The following is an 18,149-nucleotide window of genomic DNA, read 5'->3' on the forward strand; positions in this document are numbered from 1 at the left end:
TGCTCCTCTGTGTACAGTGGTGCCTCGCAAGACGAAATTAATTCGTTCCGCAAGTTTTTTCTTCTTGCGGGTTTTTCGTCTTGCGAAGCACGGTTTCCCATAGGAATGCATTGAAAATCAATTAATGCGTTCCTAGGGAAACCGCTTGCCAGGCTGGCGGTGCGGAGAAGGGCTTTTCTCCGCACCGCAAGCCTTCAGGACAGGTACGGGAACAGAGGGGAAGGGGCGCAGCGCTTTCCCTCTGTTCCCGGGGCTTGCGTGGGAGGAGGGTTTTTCCTCCCCACCGCCAACATTCAGAACAGCATTCTGAATGTTGGCGGTGGGAAGGAAAACCCTCCTCCCACCCCAAGTCTTCAGGAAAGCCATCCGATGCCGGGCGGCGGGAGAAGGCTCTCCCCCTCCCGGCACCGGAGCTTCGTCCCGATGCCGCGCGGCGGGGGGAGACGTTCCCCCTCCGCCGCCGGGCATCGGGGCTTCGTCCCGATGCCGCGCGGCGGGAGGAGAAGTTCCCCCTCCGCCGCCCGGCATCGGGGCTTCGTCCCGATGCCACGCGACGGCGGGAGGCTTTCCCCCTCCGCCGCCCGGCATCGGGGCTTCGTCCCGATGCCGCGCGGCGGCGGGAGACGTTCCCCCTCCGCCGCCCGGCATCGGGGCTTCGTCCCGATGCCGCGCGGCGGGGGGAGACGTTCCCCCTCCGCCGCCCGGCATCGGGGCTTCGTCCCGATGCCGCGCGGCGGCGGGAGGCTTTCCCCCTCCGCCGCCCGGCATCGGGGCTTCGTCCCGATGCCGCGCGGCGGCGGGAGGCTTTCCCCCTCCGCCGCCCGGCATCGGGGCTTCGTCCCGATGCCGCGCGGCGGCGGGAGGCTTTCCCCCTCCGCCGCCCGGCATCGGGGCTTCCTCCCGATGCCGCGCGGCGGCGGGAGGCTTTCCCCCTCCGCCGCCCGGCATCGGGGCTTCGTCCCGATGCCGCGCGGCGGCGGGAGGCTTTCCCCCTCCGCCGCCCGGCATCGGAGCTTCGTTCCGAAGCCGGCGGCGGGAGGAGGTCCGAGGACAGTGGGGAAGACGCGCTGCGCTTCCCCGCTGTCCCTGAGATTTCCCTATGGGCTGTCGTCTTGCGAAGCAAGCCCATAGGGAAATTCGTTTTGCGAAGCGCCTCCAAAACGGAAAACCCTTTCGTCTAGCGGGTTTTCCGTCTTGCGAGGCGTTCGTCTTGCGGGGTACCACTGTACATGAGCAGCATTCATCTGCTTTGCCAGTTCATTATTTACTAGTTTGGAATAAGGCCACCCCGACTTGTAGCCTTAACCACCGCGTCCCTGGACCGTAGTTCAATTTTGATTCTTCATAGTGTGATAGGTCTACAAACATCTTCTAGCCATGTTGCTTACATGGAAGCTCCATGTTCAGGAGCAGTTAGCCACTAAAGGCCACTTTCTTAAGAGCAACATGTCATGGACTGGCTGGATGCAGAGGAATGGTGGGAGACAGCAGCCAGGGAACCCCCAAGGTGCACCCCAGGGGAAGAAGCGTCAGAGCCAAGGGATTGGTGGTGGGATGCCGATCAGTGTTCAGAGAGAGAAGAGGGAGCAGTCTGGGCGGAGCGGATGTTGGCAGCTGAAGGGGCAACAGGGTTTAGTAGGCAGGATGTGGCTGGGACAGAAAACAGTCCAGGTTCAGGGGCAGAAGCGGAGGCTGGAGAGAAGGTTGGTTGATCAGACAGGCTGCTGAAGATTCCAGGGAGTCTCCCCCTCCTGCTGCAACCAGCTCCCCTTCTGCCTGATCTCCTAGAATATGCAGAGAAAGGAAAAAGAGCAGAGAGTGGTTGTGGGCAGGCTCAGTCTACAACTGCTTGGGAAAAATCCGGGAGAGGAGGGTACTTAGGTGGCTGTGGGAAGGCAGGGACCTTCAGTCCTCACATCTGCCTCCTTGGAGCAAGAGCTACTGGGAAGAGTTGCTGGGATCACTAAGCCTGCACTGAGTTTAATTTTAACCTATTTTTATTTACATGTTCTCTATTCCTGTATACGTCCATGTCTCTGGTCTGTGGCCGTAATAAATCGATTCTGATAGGCCTGCACTGTTTTGGTTGCTTTCAATAAAGCGTTAATTCACTCACATAGCATTTTAATTTATTGCTGGCCTGCACCGGACTCCAGCTCCAGACACAACAGCAGGGGAGGACTGTTGCCTTCATGACTTGCTTGTGGGCTTCTCAGAGTTGTGCTCTTCTTGCGAAATACAGCACACTGGACTAGACGGACCTTCGACCTTTCCCCGCAGAGTTTATCATAATGGAGCACAAATGTCTCTTGTTCTTCCTACTACTTCCAGTTCTGCAACATTCTGCTTAAGATGGAGCAACTAGAATTCTGCCCAGTATTTCAAGTGCAACTACAAAATAGGCGGCCAGTTCTGTTTTCAGTCTTGTTCCTAATGATTCCAACACTCAGTTTGCTTTTTTAAAAATTTATACTGCAGACCGAATTTATGTTTTCAGTGAGCTTGTCCCTCCTGGGCTCTTCTTTCCTGGGTCATCACAGTGATAGATTCAGCATTGGCTAAAAGTGCTCAGGAAATAAATATTGGGATCTTTTTGACGGTTCCATGGAAATGTCAGCTCAGCTAACAAGAAGAGGTTGAATGATAAAACCCGGCTATTCTACTCATATTTAAATGCTTTCCGATACTATGGCATTAATTGTATAAGTATTACTTTTTAAAAGAGTGGTGAGCTACATATTTGGAGTAATCAGTGCCTTGTTGACAGTCATATCATGTTTTTTCCCCACCCTCAGAGTCTTACATTTAAAGAGAAAATGACGAGCCTTAAGTTTAAAGAAAAGCCTACAGATGTTGAAACCAGAAGTTACAAGGTCTTGTTGTTATCTATGGTAAAGCTGATCCATGCTGATCCTAAACTTTTGCTCTGTGTAAGTAAAAGTTCTTTTTTAAAAACAAAACGAAATGAAATGAAATACCAACTCTCGGGGTTTCTTTTACAGTCTTTGAACCAAAAAACAAGGCATTGACTTTCCAACAATTTCCCTGTATTAAAATTCCATAGGAAAGTTTAGTATTGATAGCAGTTTCCATTCCAATGGCATAGAACACATGATTTGGAATGGAAAAAAGAATTAGTAACCCTTATTAGTAAGGTAAAGGTAAAGGGACCCCTGACCATTAGGTCTAGTAGTGGCCGACTCTGGGGTTGCAGCACTCATCTTGCTTTATTGGCAGAGGTAGCCGGTGTACAGCTTCCGGGTCACGTGGCCATCATGACTAAGCTACTTCTGGCGAACCAGAGCAGCGCACGGAAACGCCGTTTACCTTCCTGCCGGAGCGGTACCTATTCATCTACTTGCACTTTGACGTGCTTTTGAACTGCTAGGTTGGCAGGAGCTGGGACCGAGCAACGGGAGCTCACCCCGTCGCGGGGATTCAAACCGCCGACCTTCTGATCGGCAAGTCCTAGGCTCCACAGTGCCACCCACATCCCTTAACCCTTATTAGTAGGTTGGCATAATTTTGTGGATGCTATTATCTAAAATGACCACCCTCCTTCATCACCTGTCTCATGAACCTACGTTCGTACAATTTATAGCGTACAGAATATGGCATGATTAAGTGAAAGCAGAAGAAGGAGCAGTTGTTTATGATTACTTTTATTATATTGTAGTGTTATATTTTTCATGTAAGCCACCATGAGCATTGTTTGAACTGTGGAAAGGCAACGTACAAATAAAATTATGTATGTATACATACATGCAACCCTATGATCAGTGTGCAGACAACCCTTTTTTTTTAAGATAGTTTCATTGCTGCATGCTTTGGTTTGTTGAGCCTAGAAAAGGAAGGTGCGCAGCATTCCTGACCCTTAGGACAAGCAAAATGCCCAATCCTAGTAGAATTTTTCAATCTAAAGTTATGAAGAAGCCTGGAGTCACTTAATATGCCCAGAAGAATCAAGTTGTTGAACGTTTACAGGACGGTACTGCTATGCACTACAGGTAGAGGAATTCTCTATGTTTAAATCCTCCATCTTAAAAACAAAAAATTGTGTGTTTATTGGGTGTTGATATTGACTGGATTGTATATTTCCAAACATGCAGAATCAAGCATTGCCTGTTCCTTCTTCCTAGCAGCCCGGGGTGTAACCTGAAACCTACATAGTACCTAACAGAGCCTCAGGTTGGCTCCCTATGTTAATGAAGGGCTGTTTCCAGTGGTGGCAGGGAGTGTGAGCTCCCCCTCTAGTGAAGAAATATGCAAAAGTCTTACAGAAGACACAAACGTTTTCCCCAAGGCTGACCTGCAGGGCAAGAGCTGGCTTAGAGGATCAGGGGTCTACTTCTCTGCAATATTTTTTTTAAGTGTACAGGGAAATTACACCAGTGAATTTGGAATATGAATGTCAGTGAACCCGCACCTTATCGTTTTGTACTTTCCTTTACAGAATCCAAGGAAACAAGGTCCTGAGACTCAGGGCAGCACCGCTGAACTCATAACAGGCCTTGTCCAGCTGGTGCCACAATCCAGCATGCCTGAAATAGCACAAGAAGCCATGGAGGTCAGGAGCTAAGTGGCATGCAAGCCCATTACTGTATTGTTTGCAGATCTGAATGTGTGTCCCCATGCCCTGCTTCAAAGTGAGCCAGTCTTCTTTTAAAAAACGACAGTGTGTCACAGTCTGAAGTCCTGGCTTTAAAATGGGCTCTCGCCCATTTCATAACAAGGCAGAATATTGCTTTGTTTTTCTTCTTATTTTTATTATGCATTTTGTGTTTTTTATATTGTAATTTTATGCTGTGAAACTCCCTGAGATCTACAGATGAAGAGCAGTATAATAATAATAATAACAACAACAACAGCAACAACAACAACACAACCACCACCACCACAACAACGCAACCATATAATATAGTGTAATATATGTACAGCATTAAGTTAATTAAGTGGTTTCTCTATTTTTGGCCCCTTCAGGCCTTGCTTGTGCTCCATCAGTTAGACAGCATTGACTTGTGGAATCCAGACGCACCCATCGAAACATTTTGGGAGATCAGGTGAGTACATTGCCTGTTTTGGGCTTGGTAAGAATTGTCTCTCTCCAGACTCAGTTTCCTGGGCTACACACCATAACCATTAATGATCAAAAAGTATATATAAACAATGCCGCTCTGAGGCGAGACTGAATTGCCTATTCTTTTCAATACAGTGGGGCACTCTGTATGTTTTGGGTTTCCCTTTCCATAGATTGGTGAAACAGACATGGAAGTTGTGCTCAATCCAGTGGAGCGCTTTTAATTTAGATTTATTTGAGGAAATACCGTACAGTGAAAATATACCCACAGTTGCAAAAAATATAAGATCCATGCACAGGAGATGAAACAATAGAATGTAAATTTGAAACTACATAAGCCTGGTGAAAATGTCAACTTAGTGCCCCATGATGAAAGAAAGTGCTAATGAAAAGATGTTGTGGAAGGACACAGGTGTAGAAAATTCAGAGCCCCCAGCTGCCCAACGTGGCTTGCCTAGGAGTAGGGAGATAAGCATCTGGTCTGCTGGCCAGAAAAGATTCCATACCCAATCTTACATGATTTATCCGGGACCCTGTGTGATCTTCCTTGTTGAGATGTGCTAGTTGGGGGTTGGAGTTGGAAATTATGAGGTGCCCCTATTGTTTATGTTGAGGCTCACATAGACTCTCTTTGCCAATTGTAGAGGCCCTAAGATGCCCTTCAAACACTCTAGCCCTTCAGCAGATCTATTTTTAGTGCTGTGTCCGTCCATTCCCCCACACGGAGAGCACCCACAGTTGCCTATGTGGACAGCCGAGGCAGCCCTGGGTATACAATAGAGGGTTACCAGTGTAGTGCCTGCAGGCCCCCATGTGCTCGCAAAGACTTTTCTAGATGCCTGCAGGATCCCTGCCTCACCCCCCCTCCTGAAAAGAGACATTCTGTTGTAGCCAGTTATGCTGTGGTGGGTGCCTGGTTGCAGTTTGTGTGTGGTGCCCATAACAGCTGCTCTGGTTTTCCATTGTGCTCATGGGTCCAAAAAGTGAATGATTGAAATAGCTCAGTTTATTTTAGTTCCCCTCACCCAAACTGCCTCCAGCCCCTATTTATCTCTTAGGCTATGTTGTGCTCAGAATTCTTTACACAAGTTCTGTAGCCCTGCAAAAGGGTTTTAGCATACTAGTTAGGAAACTGTCAAAAAGAGAGGGTGTTGGTGTGGGGAGAAGGCAGGTGTCCACTGGGATCCCCTGCAGGGGATTGAGTATGTGTACCTCTTGTCATCACAGCTGTTGTAATGTGCTGCTTATCTCAAATATTGCCGCTGAAGTTACGGGAAACACTTTAATAAGTGGCTATTGATTGGCACTTTCCTAATTCTTGCAGTTCACAAATGCTGTTTTGTATATGCAAGCGGCTAACAAGCAATCAGATTCTCAGCAGCACAGAAATCCTCAAGTGGCTGCGAGAGATTTTGATCTGCAGGAACACATTTCTTCTGAAAAACAAAGTAAGTGAGCACTTTGAAACTTGAAAAGCATTTCAAAAGGGGCTTGCTGCTTCTGACTTGCTCCAGCTCTTGGCTTATTGGATAGTTATTGGATGGGAAGGAAATTTGGCTAGCTTTCCCGCTCAGAAAGGGAAGTGAAATTGTGTTTTATTTTCTCCTTTCATAGACAAAGCCCCAGTAAATACATCTCTCTCTCCTGTGTATGTGTGTGCATGTCTGATTTCCTTTACCTCCTACAAAAGCAGAGTGACTTACTTATTTTTCCTCTCTTTCTCCCCATAGCAATCAGATAGGAGTTCCTGTCCCTTTCTCTTCCTTTATGGGGTAGGATGCGATGTCTCTGGGGGTGGAGCTAATCAAATTTCTCTTGACCATGAAGAGATGATGCGTTGTATCCCAGGAGCTACGCTTAGGAAAGGAAAAGGGAGCTTTTGCATGGTACGTGACCATAACGCAAGTGCTGTCATACAGAGCACTGCTGCTGCTGCTATTACTGCTACAGTAGTTAGAGGTACTATTTCAGGCCTTAGTCAATTCTGATACCTCACCACGCAGAGCAGCCACACAGAACCAAGACGTTCCTAGTTCTGTATCCCATCAGCTGCTGAAAGATAGGAAGAACATGAAAACACATCAGTGATAGAATTAGGGTCACTTAGAAATTTACTTGCTGAAGAAAGAATAGCCAATGGTGTGCCCCCTAGAGATACTGAACTACAGCAATGAACACCCATCATCTCTAACCACTGGCCATGCTGGCTGAGGCTAGTGAGAGTTGCAGTCCAAAACATCTGGAAGGCATTTCCTTGGCTGCCGCGTGCTTGAAACACCCTTCGTTGAACATCAAGGCCCCCGTTCCCATCAGCTGCAACCAGCTGCAACAGTCAGGGCGGGTGAGAGTTGCAGTCACAACAATGTCTGGAGGGCTGCAGGTTCCCCCCTACTGATCTAGATCAATAGAGAGCTATATTCATTTGTGCTCTGCAGACGTCCTTTAAAACGCCATGGCTTGTCTTGACTGTGTTTGTGGAGAGCAGCAATGATTAACGTGGCCCGTTGTCCTTTCTCCCAAGGAAAGCGCTGCAGGCTGCAGCGGGACGCCGATATGCCGTCAAGCGCAGACCAAATTGGAGGTGGCCCTGTATATGTCCCTCTGGAGCCCTGACACTGAGGCAGTGCTTGTCGCGATGTCCTGTTTCCGACATCTTTGCGAGGAAGCGGATATCAGATGTGGCGTGGACGAGGTGTCGGTTCACAACTTTTTGCCCAATTACAACACCTTTATGGAGTTTGCTTCCGTGAGCAACATGATGTCAACAGGTGAGAAGGGGGAGAGAAGGTCTCTTGTCAGTTGAGCTTGGGAAAATTGAACAAGAAAAGAGGAGGGTGGGGTGCACTTTTAGGTTGATGTTTCAAGCTGATAATTTTGCTTTAGAAATAATAAACAATTTAAAAATTATACAGTGGAACTTTGGTTTTCAAACGTAATCCTTTCTGGAAGGCTGTTGGACTCCCAAAATGTTCAAAAACCAAGGCGCGGCTTCCGATTGGCGCAGGCACCATGGAAACAAAAGCCGACAGCAGCAACAGACGTTTGGCTTCCAAAAAACGTTTGAAAACCAGAACACTTCTGGGTTTTTGGCATTTGGGAGCCAATTTGTTCGTCAACTACGCAGTTCAAGAGCCAAGGTTCCACTGTACATTAAATCCCATTAACCAAAAATGTCTCTGTGAAAACTAAAGGGCAATTGTTTGTTCAAAGGCAAGCATTAATGCAGATATGTCTTGTCAGTCTTTTTTGATTAAGGATGTTTATTGGTAGAGGAAACTTCCATAAAGTTTTCAACAAAGCAACCTTTTAAAAGTTGAAAATGTACTGAATTTCTGACCACATGCCTTTAGGAAGAGCAGCTCTCCAGAAAAGAGTGATGGCATTGCTAAGGCGAATTGAACATCCGACGGCAGGTAACACTGAGGTACATTATTTCAGTTTTCTTGGGCGAAAGTATTCTTCCTTGGCAGCCGGATAACACTGGATAAGCACTACCTAACAAATGTTTCCATGGCAGCATTAAATTAAGGTATCAGAAAACAGATTAAATAATAAATATATACACAGAAATATGAAAACAAACCTTAAAAACATCAGATTACATGAATTCAGTGCACATTGTATAATGGCCGAGTCACACTTCATGGAAGGCATTCTTTAAAATTTTATTGTTGTTGTTTTGTTTCGTTTTATTAAATTTATATATCACCCCTTCATCCGATTACAGAGAGCTGGGACCAGAACACTTATTTATTTATTTATTTATTTATTTATTTATTTATTTATTTAAGCACTTAATGTCCTGCTTAATGCCATAGTCTCTAAGCTGGGTATGGTATGGTTAAAATGCTGCAATAAAGATAAAAATCAGTTTACCATAAAATCGTAAAACCTACTTACTTGAAATGCCTGCTGGGGAAAAAGGTCTTCACCAAGTGTCATCTGGTATTTTCTAGAAGGTATGTAGAACAGTTTTTTTTCCCTTTTGTTGTGTTCCAGGCTTGGGAAGCCACATATTTAAAATGGGAGACGGCTACAAATTTGATCCTCAACTTTCCGAAGGCTAAAATGGAAGATGGCCAGGTAAGGCCTTTCATAAATACCTTGCAGACCTTTTCCCCTCTGCTTCTCTTTAGCATCTAATGCACAGGAGTGGGGATCCTTTGGCCGCCTGGTTTTTGCTGAACTACTACTCCCATCAGCCCTAGCAGGCACGGCTACTGTCAGGGATGATGGGAGTTGTAGTTCAGCAGCATCTGGAGGGCCAGAGGTTCCCCATCCCTGGTCTAATGTGCTACCCTTCAGAGAATCTAGCTATATGGATGTTCTCATCTTGCTGGCCCATACAGCCAAGATCTATTGCCGTCTTCTTAATGCTCTTTCCTGGTTTGCTGACTTATAATGCTCAGGGAAAGCCAAGTAGTTGATTTTTTTTCTTCAAACCCGTCCCTGGTTGCCACTTCCTCAGCCATAGCACATCTTGTGCTATCCACCAAGCCATCTTTTGAGAAAGAGGTGGCAGTTTGCTTTGGGAAACCCCAGTTTGCTTTGGGAAACTGCTTTTGAATAAAATTCCTAGATCAGTTTACAGGGAAAAGCAGGAAACCAGAGAAGCTAATGTTACAGTAGCACAGCAGAAGCATCTAGAAGCAAATGCCATTTCCGATGGTGCCATTGTGGGTTGGATATTATCAGAAGTCTGGTTTCAAATGTCTGCTTGGGGGTGAGCTGCTTTTGAAAGCGCGAGCAAGTCTGTTTGAGCCTCGGTTCCTTTCTGTAAATGGGGACTTACGATGTCCTGGGGTCGTTTCGGTGCAATTCCCAGAAAGCACCCTGCTCCGAAAGGAATATCCAAAGAACAGGTGAGCATTCTGAATTTGCATCACTGCATTTCTCTCTCTCCAACTCCCGCCATGATGTGCAACTCTTTCCAGGTCGCGGAAAGCCTCCACAAGACCATCGTCAAGAGGCGAATGTCCCATGTCAGCGGAGGAGGTTCTATAGACCTTTCGGACACAGATTCTCTGCAGGAGTGGATCAACATGACCGGCTTCCTGTGCGCATTGGGCGGGGTGTGCCTGCAGCAGCGCAGCAGCGCCGGGTTTGCGACCTACAGTCCCCCCATGGCCCCCGTGAACGAGCGCAAAGGCTCCATGATATCCATGCTGTCGACCGAGGGCAACACGGAGACCCCCGTGAGCAAGTTCATGGACCGTTTGCTGTCGCTCATGGTCTGCACCCACGAGAAAGTGGGCCTGCAGATACGGACCAACATTAAAGATCTCATGGGCCTGGAACTGAGCCCGGCGCTTTACCCCATGCTTTTCAACAAACTGAAGAACAACATCAGCAAGTTCTTTGACTCTCAAGGGCAGGTAAAGGGGTTTGCTTTAATGCAGAGATGGGTAGTATTTTGGGGGCTGCATTCCCCGGGGAAAGTGGTCAGGGGCTCTCTACCTACATACAGTGGAGGCTGCCAAGCCTATCCATTTCCTTCCTAACAGCCAGTCCAGAGGGTGGCCTTGGCTGTCCAGTTCCTCCTCCTCCATCCCAGTTTTGCCCTTATAGAACTCAGGAGGCTGGGGGCAAAACCAGAATTAGTTGGCTCTGCCTGACATTGGCTCTGGCTCCACTCATTGGCTGGGCTTCCTGCCTCCTGCTCTGGCAATCCCAATGGGCACCAGCCAACACTGCCTACTTTGTGATGATCTGGAGCCAAATACAAAAGTGGGCAGTCAGATGAGGGCCACGTGTTGCTTTGTTTTTTACATTTCTACCCTGCCCCTTTCTTCTGGGAAGTCTTGTGTAAATTAGCCAAAGTGGGAGGCCTCAAAGGTAGAGTGTAGAAGGGAAGTGATAGTTAGAAATGAGATTGGTGGAGAGGGACATCCCAGAGATGGCTGAAAGCGTCATCCGTGAAGAGCAGACACAGCTTCACACTTCTCTTTGAAGTCCAAGGCCCTGTCCCCAAATATCTTTCTGACATGCTGGAGTTGTACTGCCTGGCAGCACAAGGAAATGTTCGACTGATGCTCCCCCCCTCCCCCTCTTGATATATATTCTATTCCATCCTTTTGGGCTCCTAGCATTCCCCTCCTTCCATCCAATGTTAATAATCCTGCCCTAAGAAGTTTATATTAAATGGAAATCATTTGATTTGTGAGGCGAAAGAGACCACATGGGAAAAAATGACAATGGCAACATAAAATCCATTATAAAAATCTAAAAATGTCCTCCGCACCAAAACCAGCTCTTCCAAGAAGCTGTCCAAAGGGGGCAGCTTTTGTGGATAGTTTCATTTTTCAATGCCTGCTTTTTATGGAGGTGCTAGGGTGCAGAGTTCAGTTCAAGGTGTGATGGTTGCCTCTGCAACTCTGCCTAGGAAGCCAGTGGCATAGGATGCTTTGGTTCTTTAAGGACTTTAACGTGTGATGAGTGAGCGGTATATTGGCTACATACTTGCCTGACACTGGATGCAATCTCACCTGTTTTATTTGGCTAATCATCCAGGTTTCCCTGTGAGTATTTCAAGGGTTTTTGAACAAAGGGGGGGGGAATGTGTAAACAACTATTTATTTTTATCCTGCTTTTCAGACAACTATTGTCTCCAAAAAAATGACTCCAGGCAACAAAAACTAGAGACAGGCCCTGCAAACTTTAAAAGAGCAGACACAATAAAGGAAAGGGTGAGTGGAGGGAAAAGGTAGAGGAAAGGGGTAGCTCAGTCCTTCCAAGGCCAAAAGAAAATGGTGAGCTCTAAGTGGGTGTGCTGATCCAGTTTGAGCCAGGCTAATATCCCTTTGCTTGATGTGCTTGCTTGAATAGCAGTTGGTGACTCTTGGTCCTTTGTCCAGTGGATGGTGGTCCAGTGTCTTTTCCCTGTCCCTTTGCAGTCCCAAGGCAACAGGTAGCTGTTGGAGGAGAGCATTTTTTTTCTGGCTGAGAGCTGGCAAGCGAGCTCCCCACAGCTCCTCCTCCTTTGGGCAATGGGTGAGGCTAGGTGGGTCTCCCTTTCAACACAATCTTCTTTCTACCTGGAAGGCCCAAGCAGCCTCCCTGTTGATCCTGCCCTCTGACCTTGGGCGGAAGCCAGAATGTGTGTTCCTTCCCAATAGCCCAATGGCTATTGTCAGTCGATTCTGGGGTGTTGGCTGAAGCAGGGAATTCCATAACCCAAATGAATACATTGGTGTTCAGCTAAAAGCATTTGGATATCTTGGTCTACTGGTTACTAGTTTCAATTGAACCCATTTATTAGAATTTAAAAAGTGTTAAATTCACCTGGCTTTTAAAAAAGTGAATACAGTATGTAAGAGATAAGTGAAGCCCCTAAAACACTTTTAGACTGGGAGTTTATGCCCAGCTCACCCCTAAATTTCAGCCCAAACACTAGTTTGCATTTTTGCACCAACATAGCTGACGGGGGGGGGGGCGTTACTTGAGGGGGTTTCCATCCAGGCAGTGAGCTGACCCAGACCTGATTAGTTTCAGCACCCAATTTCCTATATTGGGTGGCTCCCAAATTTTGCAGCATTTTAGTGAGACTAGCCAAATGTCAATAGCTCAGGGGTATTCACAGATGTGCACAGTGCCTGTTATTAGCCCCTCCCAGCAATAGGTTTGATTGCATTTCTGTACCACCATTCTGCCAATGCGCTCAAGGCCATGTTTTTATTTAGTACTTTTGTAGCGTGAAAAGATAAAAGAATACAACAGAATTTCCTTAGGCTGTTGGTAGTCCCAGAACCTTCTCCTTGCCAGTGTGGTGTAGTGGTTAAGAGCAGTAGCCTCGTAATCTGGGGAACCGGGTTCGCGTCTCCGCTCCTCCACATGCAGCTGCTGGGTGACCTTGGGCCAGTCACACTTCTCTGAAGTCTCTCAGCTCCACTCACCTCACAGAGTGTTTGTTGTGGGGAAAGAAGGGAAAGGAGAATGTTAGCCGCTTTGAGACTCCTTAAAGGGAGTGAAAGGCGGGATATCAAATCCAAACTCCTCCTCCTCCTCCTCCTTGCCTCCTGCCTTCCCCTTCAGGGCTTTTTAGCAGCCACTGGGAAGCTGTAGGAGGGATTTCCCCAATTCAGTGCGGAACATGTCTTCTTTCAGAGGCAGCCAGAGGTAGCAAATTTGCGTGCCTGTTTCTCATCACAGATATAGAGGTCATTAAGCGAATAATTATACTTGTGTCCCTTTCAGTCTATGAACTCAGCTTGGTTTAGCACCACTGGGTATTACAATTTTAATCTAGGCTTATGAGTTTCGTTGGCATGCCGGCCAGAAAACTCAAACTACAGCACAGTTTGCTTCTGTTACAGGTCTTGTTGAATGACAGCAACACCCAGTTTGTGGAGCAGACCATTGCAATTATGAAGAACCTGCTTGATAATCATACAGAAGGGAGTTCAGAACACCTGGGACAAGCCAGTATTGAGACCATGATGCTGAACCTTGTCAGGCAAGTTGTTGTTACTGTTAATACCACTGCAGTTACTGCTACATTATGTTACCAGCCCTTTACCCTAAGGTCCCAGAATGGCTTCCAACAATTGAAACACGACATAGCTATTAAAATACAGTATTACACAATATTTAAAGCAGTTTAAAACCACTTTAAAAAGTTAGCCTATACTTACTAGTTGCCTACAGGAGATTGAAATGGTGAGGGGCAGGACTAGGACTCCTGTAAACCCCTCCCTCCCTCACTATTGGACTCCCGCTTCCATCAGCTGCCTGCCAGCCGGCATGGCCAATGGATCAGGGATGATGGGAATTGTAGTCTAAAAACCTTTGGAGGACTACAGGTGGCCCACCCTGATGTACTGGTTCTCTGGACTCCTTTGGGAGGTTGTGGGCTCTCCTTCCTTGGAGGTTTCTAAGCAGAGGTTGGATGGCCCTCTGTCATGAATGCTGCAGTTGAGATTCCTGCATTCCTCCCCCAGGCTGAATTCCTCACCTGACACCACCTAGTTCAGGTACCATTTTAAGTACCGTATTTTTCGCCCTATAGGACGCACCGGCCCATAGGACGCACCTAGATTTTTTGGGGGGGGGGAATAAAGGGGGAAAAAATTATTTCCCCCTCCCCCCAGGCGCGGGGCCCCCAGAACAGGACCCAGAGCGATGCCGAAGCTGCGTGCAGCTTTCGCATGGCTCTGGGAGCTTGCGGGGCTAGAGGAGGGGGAAGCCCTCCGCCAGCCTTCTAACCAAGTTGGTGGACAGCGGGAAAGGCGCGCTGCGCCTCCCGCTGTCTCCCAAATTTACGGGGCTGGCGACGGGGAGGAGCAGGCTTCTCCCCCCGCCAGCCTTCTAACCAAGTCGGGGGACAGCGGGAAAGGCGCGCTGCGCCTCCCGCTGTCCCCCGAGTTTGCGGGGCTGGCGACGGGGAGGAGCAGGCTTCTCCCCCCCCCCCGCCAGCCTTCCAACCAAGTCGGGGGACAGCGGGAAAGGCGCGCTGCGCCTCCCCGCTATCCCCCGAGCTTGTGGGTCTGGCGGTGGGGCTCTCCTGAAGCCTGGAGAGCGAGAGGGGTCGGTGCGCACTGACCCCTCTCGCTCTCCAGGCTTCAGTGAAAGCCTGCATTCGCCCCATAGGACGCACACACATTTCCCCTTCATTTTTGGAGGGGAAAAAGTGCATCCTATAGGGCGAAAAATACGGTAAGTCTTGACTCTCTTTTTCTTTTTTGTCATCGTGCTCTATGGCCTATATTTTTACAATCGTAGTAAGATAGCTCACTCCCAGCATTTAATAGAGGCCTGTGTGTTTATCAGAAAAATACCTCTCAGACTGTTGTTGTTGTTGTTTTGACATGTATTTGCTTTGAAGGTGCCCCCCAGATGCTCGAGTCCTTAGAAGGAGGATTAACCTAAACTCAGGCTTGGGCCTGTTTTTTCACAGATATGTGCGCGTCCTGGGGAATCTGGTCCACGCTATTCAGATAAAAACTAAACTCTGTCAGCTTGTGAAGGTAATGATGGAGAGGCGTGATGATCTTTCCTTCTGTCAAGAGATGAAATTCAGGTGAGGGTTGGTGTTGCCTAAGTGAAGAATCATGTGCCAATTTTCCTGTTTTTCTTGGAAATAGTTGATTGAGGTGGACTGTTTCTTGCCACAATTATTATCCCTATACCTAGTTATGTCTGTGTCTGTTTGTCTGTCTGATGGCTATATATCAGGGGTCAGCAAACTTTTTCAGCTGTGGGCCGTTCCACTGTCCCTCAGACCTTGTGGGGGGCTGGACTATATTGGGGGGGGGGGAATGAACGAATTCCTATGCCCCACAAATAACCCAGAGATGCATTTTAAATAAAAGCACACATTCCACTCATGTAAAAACACCAGGCAGGCTCTACAAATAACCCAGAAGTGCATTTTAAATAAAAAGACACATTCTACTCATGTAAAACACGCTAATTCCTGGACCGTCCAGAGGCCAGATTTAGAAGGCGATTGAGCTGGATCTGGCCTCTAGGCCTTAGTTTGGCTACCCATGCTATATATATTTAAAGCCGAAATCAAGGTGAGGTTGGCTCCAGGTTTGAGTGGGTCCTGGGCAAAGTATCCTCTGGGCAAAGTTTCCTCTCCGTCAGCGGGCTTTGGCAGGATTACTTGGCTTTGGTAATGGAGATCCAGGTAGTGATGGTGATAGATATGCTTTGTGGGCTCCAGAGCAACACTAGGTCAGAGGCATTGTGGGAAATTGAAAGGATGACTAGATCCAACTGCCTACATGGCTCAAGAATGCCAGGTCAGGGGGGGGGGGGGAATTAAGACATTTTTCATCTGAACACAAGACCGTTCTCATCTATCATTTTTTGGATGGCTCTTTAGTAGCCACAATACAAGAATACCTTTGCTATTAGTGCCTGCAGCCATTCTAGTTTCTGCCACTTGGACCACTTTGCACAATCACTCAAAACGATATGAGGAACGCTTGAGCCTAAATCTTCCTGTGGTAAGAATTCGCCTCTACACCTGTTCATTACCCAGGTGAAGAACAACCACCTTTTGAATAAACCACAGAACCAAGGACACTATTTTCAAGTCCAGCATCCAGATATAATAATAATAATAATAATAATAATAATAATAATAATAATAATAATAATAATAATAATTTTTATTTATACCCCGCCCTCCGCAGCCAAGGCCGGGCTCAGAGCGGCTTACAAGCAGTTTAGAGAGCCAGCGTTTATTATAGCTGTTGCAATAGAACAGAGCTCACTCAACTCTGTGCCAGTTGAGAAGGTCTACCCCGAGGAACTTCAAAACAAAAGCTTATATAGTAGTTCAAACACAGCAAACAAAGAGTCATACGATGGGAACTGAGAGGTGTTCAGCTAGTGACGAAGTGACAAATCAAGAGGTGGCTTTGGGTTGAGCTCTGTGTGTGTAGATGTTTGGTGGAAGGTATCTTTTTAGCATTTTAAAAATACACTGCCATGTTTTTGTTTTAATTTAGTAGAACTTTGTTTTTTGAATCTTCTGTAATATGCAATTTTAGGAACAAGATGGTGGAATATCTGACAGATTGGGTTATGGGAACATCCAACCAGGCAACAGATGAGGATGTGAAGTGTCTGACAAGGTGAGAGAGGCTTAAGAGGCCACTTCAGAATCTCACAATGCTTATCTCTTGCAGAAACAGGACAACAGAGATTTCTTTTTGATGGGTGCTTTGTTAATAGCAAGTGGGAACTAGCTGCTGTATAGGAGTCCATTTTCCACTCACTATTGGGGGGGGGGGGAGAAAGAAAGAAAGAAAGAGCTGATCCAAGATCATAACACCTGCATATTGAATTACATGAGTGTTTGCATCACTTGGCCTAGGCTGTGGGTCCAGCCTTCCCATTTCTAGTGGCCTGTGTAAATAAGCAGAGGAGACAACAAACAAACACATGAGCAAGTATGCACTTGGGAGTCCCAGGTTCTTCCATACTGACCTCCTGGTGGTCCTGCCTCATTATGAGATAGTTGTGTGAGGAAAGGGTCTTTTTGGGTGATGGCTTCTCATAGACACAACTCCCTGCCTGGCTGTGTCTCTGTAGTTTTAGGCTGTTGGTTAAGAAGCATCTTTTTCAGTGAGTGTTCAGAGGAGAGGTCCGATTGCTACCGCTTCTGCTATTAGTAATTGTTACTCGGTGATTTATTATGTGTTTTCAAAGGATTGTGGTGTTTTTGCGTGTTCTTATCTATTTGCCTTGTAAACTGTCCTGTGGCTTGTGTCAAGGGCAGATTATGAAACATTTAAATAAAAAAAACCAGGCACAATGGGGAAGATGTGGCCAGTTGTTTCTGTGTAGCACGGCAAAGGGCAGGAGCAAAGTTCTGGCCCATTTTCAGAATGTGTGAAGGGGGTTGCACATTCCCCATTCTAACAATGGTCTATTTCCTGCTTTGTTCAGAGATTTGGACCAAGCAAGCATGGAAGCTGTGGTGTCTCTTCTTGCGGGACTTCCGTTACAGCCTGAAGAAGGAGATGGAGTTGAATTGATGGAAGCTAAATCCCAGTTGTTCCTTAAGTAAAGGCCCTTTACCTTATTTTATTTAGTACCCGGTTGACTAAAACAGCTAGAATTTTATTACCACTTGGGCATTGCTGACACACCAGCCTTGTGGAAGGGCAGCAGGTTTTAGTCTGTAGGACATACAAGCATAACTGAATCCTGAAAGGACAGAGCTGTTATGTGGTCCAACTTCTCAAATCCAGGAAGTAGGACATCAGCCTGTTCTGGATGGTGTTGCACTCCAATGGGAGCACATTCGTAGCTTGGGGGTTAATCCTAGATCCAACATTGTTGTAGATGGCCCAAGTGGCCTTGCTGGGTAGAAGTTCCTGTTTCCAGCTTTGGCTGGTTCACTGGCTACTCTTCAGTGATAACTATTTTCAGAGTGGCTTCCCAGTAAAACAATAAAATACATAGGAGGGAGAGCAATTAAAATGACAACAGAAGGGCCAAATATAAGGTTAAAAGACTTGGGGAAACTACAATGGGCTTTTCCTTGTTCCAGAAAGTGATGAGATTGAAGCCAGGTGAATTCCTTGGGGTCAGAGTTCTGTAAATGGGGCATAGTGCC

General features: G+C 47.0%; 2 protein-coding genes across 9 annotated transcripts in view; one reads left to right on the forward strand and one right to left on the reverse strand.

Annotated features, from left to right (window-relative positions):
- The window catches only part of EVI2A (ecotropic viral integration site 2A), a 259,488-nt gene that overhangs the window by 173,797 nt on the left and 67,542 nt on the right, over positions 1 to 18,149 (reverse strand). The gene's annotated exons all lie outside the window — the stretch shown is intronic.
- NF1 (neurofibromin 1) overlaps positions 1 to 18,149 on the forward strand; it is a 162,502-nt gene that overhangs the window by 29,888 nt on the left and 114,465 nt on the right. For all 4 annotated transcript variants that reach the window (XM_083479515.1, XM_083479516.1, XM_083479517.1 and 1 more), the window contains 13 exons: positions 2,796 to 2,930; positions 4,454 to 4,567; positions 4,981 to 5,060; positions 6,402 to 6,525; positions 6,808 to 6,963; positions 7,599 to 7,845; positions 8,428 to 8,501; positions 9,077 to 9,160; positions 10,012 to 10,452; positions 13,390 to 13,529; positions 14,970 to 15,092; positions 16,576 to 16,659; positions 17,477 to 17,593. In XM_083479515.1, coding sequence (XP_083335641.1) covers positions 2,796 to 2,930; positions 4,454 to 4,567; positions 4,981 to 5,060; positions 6,402 to 6,525; positions 6,808 to 6,963; positions 7,599 to 7,845; positions 8,428 to 8,501; positions 9,077 to 9,160; positions 10,012 to 10,452; positions 13,390 to 13,529; positions 14,970 to 15,092; positions 16,576 to 16,659; positions 17,477 to 17,593 — 1,919 coding nt within the window. The remainder of the gene's footprint in view (positions 1 to 2,795; positions 2,931 to 4,453; positions 4,568 to 4,980; positions 5,061 to 6,401; positions 6,526 to 6,807; positions 6,964 to 7,598; positions 7,846 to 8,427; positions 8,502 to 9,076; positions 9,161 to 10,011; positions 10,453 to 13,389; positions 13,530 to 14,969; positions 15,093 to 16,575; positions 16,660 to 17,476; positions 17,594 to 18,149) is intronic.

This window comes from Podarcis liolepis (genome assembly GCF_965112155.1).
Source record: "Podarcis liolepis genome assembly, chromosome: 16".
Lineage (NCBI taxonomy): Eukaryota > Metazoa > Chordata > Lepidosauria > Squamata > Lacertidae > Podarcis > Podarcis liolepis.